Here is a 5,041-nt window from a genome sequence, read left to right on the forward strand (position 1 = left end):
CACGCCTGTGGGGTCTGGGTCGGGGTGGACCGCCCGGCCAGCAGCACCAAGACTGGGGGCTGGTTGCCACAGTAACCATGGACACCGTGGATGCGGCCCTCATCACCAACACCACCATCACCGTGAGGCTGCTTTTACCGTATAAAAATATGAATATAGGTCGAACATATATACCAGACAGTATATAGCACACCATTACCATATAGGAATATTGAAATATCATAAAAATATACATGCTAAGTAACTGGAATTAAAATGTTCCAATAGAGGATTGTGACCATTCCTCATCAAATACTGACTACAAGAGACTAGTTTACTTTATATGACGTTTGATGCTTCCGATTGTTATCTTACGGTGATGATGATATATTGAATTGTTCTTTTTCCACCAGACTAAACTGACTTTAATGGCAGGTGTACCGTGCAGGACCGTGCATGACACGTCTTGTTTTAAATCGTCCATACTGCACAGGCGCTCAGGACGCTATTGGACAAAGTCTGGAAGACGAGAAATTCCCTCAGAAAGTTAATTTTGAAATGAACATAATCCAAAAGGATACGGAAAAAAAATCTGCACAGTACAGTACGCCTTTAGCCGCACAACACTGACATTTACATGAATAAGCAGGTAAATAAACCCCATGACTGTATGACTTGGGGGGAAATCAATTCAATCTTATTTGATGTGATGGTTGCATATTTCATCTTAATATTTGTTATACACTGAATTTCTCCCACAAGTGTAGTTTTAAAGGATACACGCAGAGGTGCTGTAGAGGTTGCTGTTATTCATTTAGTGATTGTTTTTTTGTTTTGTTTTTTTCTTTATGATTAGTTGTTTTGATGTAAAATAATCTTTGCAAGAAACTGATATAAATGGTGAAAATCACCTTTCATGTATCCATTGCAGTTGATTGTTGGGGTTTGCTTTTCCAAAACTACAAAACACCAACAGTGTCATCTACTGGACAAAAATGGAAGTACAAGTACATCATCACAGGCGTCACATTGGCAAAGAAAACCAAGATGTTCCAGGTGTAAAAAAAAAAAAGTCTGATTTATTTGACATGAATTGCCTCATATAATAATCTGGAGAGCAGTCGGGCTGTTCTAATTTGCATTCATTTGTACTCGTCTCCATTGTAAGGTCCATAACCAAGTTCCACTTATGTGCAGTAAACAAACGGGCTTAAATTAATGTGTCACATCAAATCGACAGAGCCATTAAACGTGGACGTTATAAGTGAAGTAGCGTCACATTCACAGGGTGCTGTATTATCCAAACTACTGCGTCTCAGGCCCTCGGGGGTTGCGTAGCTTGCTCATCACCTCGTCAGCATGCGGTTGCACAGCGCGGCATACGGGTTCAGAGCGACCGCCTGCTGCCGGGCGAAGTCGCTGCCCAGGGCGGCGGCCCTCTCGAAGTCCGCCCGCGCTTCGTCGTCGCGGCCGCTCAGCCTCAGCAGGAGGCCTCTCTGGACCAGGGCCTGGCACGCCGTGCGCCCGGCGCCCCCGCTCAGGGAGACGGCCTGCTCCAGGTCCTGCAGGGCCCCTGGGGGGCCACAGGGATGAGAAGAAGTGGAAATGCTCAGCGGCGTCCATCACACCAGGATGATTTGCTGCTTGTAGTTTTACTCTGCGACTATTTGGAAGAATCCATCGGAGTGGAGAACTGTAATCACTTATATATCCTCATTAAAATCTCACTTTCTGAGGTAATTTGCCAGGCAAATCCAAAGGATACGCGACTAAATGAATCAATTTAGCAACTTATAGACTAATATGAATGGTGACTTTAAGTTCCCATTTTTTCTGCTTTGAACTCACCAATGAAAATACATCTCCGTGTGATTAATGTTCAAACGCTCCGGTAAAAATAAAAACTAAAAATGTTGATATGAAGTGGAAAGTGCTTGCTCTATGTTTAGTTTAATTCAGTCGATAGGGCTTCAGATTTTAATGCAGCGTGCCACAGCATGTCACTTAACCAAATTAATAATGAGAGTTAAAAGGCAGAGCTGAAATCAGAGAAACGAAGAGCCTCCATTGAACACGTCAAACACGCCGCCCTGACGAGCCGCGTTGCGGCGACACGCTGTGCCGGCGCTGGGAGCTCACAGCCAGATGCCACGGTCGCCGACGTGGGAGATCTTATTAGACACGACGGAGGGCAGGAGGGAAAGGTCAGTTACGGAGCCGGGAGCCGTTACCCGCTGTGTTCCCTTGCAGGCGCAGCGTCTGGGCCCGGTTGTTGTAGGCCGCGGCCCGCCGAGGCAGGGTCTGGATGGCCTGGCTGAAATGCTGCAGCGCGCCGTGCAAATCCCCAGCCTCCGCCGCCGAGACTCCCTGCACCTCCAGCGCCTTCACCCGCCTCAGCGAGTCTGCGTCAAAGCCGGTGTCTGGTGGGGGGAGATAAACGGGCTGAAAAGGCACTCAAACTCAATTGGCGGCCGCTGTGGCGGAGGAAACACAGAGAAATGTCACCCAGAACTCAACTCGGATTAAAATGACACGTTTTTTTTCCCCCCCTTTCTTATTAGGGCCGGAAATGGGACGCGCTCAGCGAGAAGTCAACACGCTCTGAAATGATAAACCTAAAAGCCCCGACATGATACGGAGCCGCCGCCAAATAAGAAGCTCCCTCACCGTCATCGCTGGAGTCGCCCTCCGGGGCGACGCCGGGGACGTCGCCAAAGGGGCTGCTGGGGTTGAATATGGCCTGGAGGACGGCTCGGTCGTGGGCGGAGGCCATTCCACTGATGTCTGAGGACACACTGAAGTTGTGGCTTCTCCGTCTCACGGCCTCCAGGGAGGCAGGGGGGTTCCAGCCAATCGGGGAAGGGGGTGGAAACCAGAGTGGACTTTGAGATGTTTCCGTGCCAACACATCTGTATTTGATTAACTGAAAAATGCAGAGCGGGGAGGCCGGTGGTCTGCAGAGGACGAGAGAGAGAGAGAGAGAGAGAGAGAGAGAGAGAGAGAGAGAGAGAGAGAGAGAGAGAGAGAGAGAGAGAGAGAGAGAGAGAGAGAGAGAGAGACCTTTTGGGAAAAAGGTCGCTCTCCCCTTATTTTATTCACCTCATTGAAGCCGGAGAAAGAAAGAGAGAAGAGGGTAAATATCAAGGGGATGAATGCCATTCAGTGAGTGTGTGAGACGCTTGACCAGAACATTCCTTCCTCATCACTTCTCCCCGGGAAACGCTGAATAAGGCAAATTGGCGGCTCCTGGGAGTGCATTCAGCGCTCGCACATTCAGCTCCGGGTGAGAAATCCCTCCAACGGCGGCATTTCGAGGAGGATCCCATTTCCATATTTCTATTCTCTCCGCGGTCACAGCAGTTAAGTCACATTTGCAATTCAACGTGGTCTTTGTGGAGCACCTACCAGGAGTGGACCTGAGCCTGGGACTATCTATAACCCTTAGCATATTGACATAAAAACAACAAGGTAACACCTTCCCCCCCATTATGTGTAGGGGGAATATTTAGGATGCAATAGAGTCTAATGCAAAGGACACATTTCCAATAAAGTGATTGTTCTTCGTAAAGCGACCTCATTTGGAAGTCGATACTTCCATTAGGGCGTCGCGGTGACACAGTGGGCGGCGCTGTGGAGTCGCAGGAATCTGTCGGAGCGGAGCTGCATGTCCCCCGGGTTGCCCCTGGTTGCCCCGGGTTGCCTCTGGTTGCCTCCGGTTGCCCTCAAGCAGGTTGGTTAACCCGAGGTTGGATCACCACCGGGTTCTGTCCCGTCACGGTGCCGCTGTCGCTTTCAGGGGAGTCGCCCGAAAAAAACGTCCTCAAAACGACCTGGCGTAAACCGTCACGGCTCTTAGAGCATCCTACCGGTGTCAAACTGAAATTGAGTTTGTTGAAGAAGGTGCTCCTGCCTTTTCAAATCTGAACAAAAAAAAATGGAGTACTAAATTAAGTACATTAAGAGAAAACTCTGCATGACCGTTGCTGTCAGTGGGACCGGCAGGTTTTCAGGAAGGTTTCTCACCATGTCATTTTACTTTTCCAGAAGCCGAAAATAAAGAAAGTATAAAAAAAACCCATACAACTAGTTAAAATGTATCTGGCTCAGGTAAAATGGACTATCGGGGGAAACGTTCAGAAAAGTCATGTAAAATGTTTGCACGAGTGACTACTAATCTAAAAGTGGATCTGACATCTTTACGGCCCTTGAGAGGTGCAGCGTGTAGAGTTCACTAGATGGACGGCAGAAATGGAATATAACATTCATAAGTATGTTCTGATTAGCTCATAATCCCATGAAAATAAGAATCGCCGTGTTGGCGTTTCCTTAGAATGAGGCGTTTGTACCTACATGGGAGCGGGGTACGCTTCACCGAGGCCGCCATTTTGCACCGCAATGCTCCTAAGGTAGCCTAGAACAGACAAACCCAACACTGGGTCTAGAGACGGCCTTTGGTGTTTTTCGCCAGTTTCGCAGCCTCCATCTCTTCCCCGGAGGCCGCCATGTTGCACCGCCAGGGTGAGGGGTGTTCAGTTGGTTGCAACGAATAAAAGCACACGGGGGGGGGGGGGTCCTTTAAGTAAACGATGGGAACGAGCAGATTCCTTTTTATCTTCCTTTCATTTCGTAGAATAGTAGGATGATCCTATAACGTATTTGTTAAGTAAGTTCCAGAACCGTCGTCCCACTTTGGTAATAACTTTAAGAGCCAAACATGGTGAGACCCCCACCCAACACCTCGGTGCCCAAATGTTATTCCTGAAAAGCAAACGCATGAACAACAACAAAGAAAACATTTTACCAGAGCTGAAATATTTCTGATTTCATATTCTATCATACTAATTAAATTGAGATACTGCTCTCTCTCTCATATGAACAGTGTGTGCGTGCGTGCGCGGAGTGTACATGCAGGGTGTGTGTATGCAGAGTTTAAACAAAGGGAAGACGGGCGGAGAACAAAGCGAACATGAAGTGTGATGAAGAGGAGACATGATGGGAACAGCAGATCACAGGCGGAGGCAGCTGTCGCTCTGGGAAGGATCACACAGGAGGAGAGCAGAGC

The 5,041-nt window shown here is 48.3% G+C and overlaps 1 protein-coding gene across 1 annotated transcript; it reads right to left on the reverse strand.

The window, feature by feature from the left end:
* Window positions 1-1,080: 1,080 nt before the first annotated feature.
* Window positions 1,081-2,781, reverse strand: ttc36 (tetratricopeptide repeat domain 36). Its single transcript, XM_080006866.1, is given in 4 exon segments — window positions 1,081-1,334; window positions 1,337-1,552; window positions 2,211-2,399; window positions 2,647-2,781. Coding segments are annotated over 4 exon segments (561 nt in total). The 5' UTR covers window positions 2,753-2,781; the 3' UTR covers window positions 1,081-1,284.
* Window positions 2,782-5,041: the final 2,260 nt, after the last annotated feature.

Source organism: Zeus faber (genome assembly GCF_960531495.2).
Source record: "Zeus faber genome assembly, chromosome: 9".
In the NCBI taxonomy this organism is placed as follows: Eukaryota; Metazoa; Chordata; class Actinopteri; order Zeiformes; family Zeidae; genus Zeus; species Zeus faber.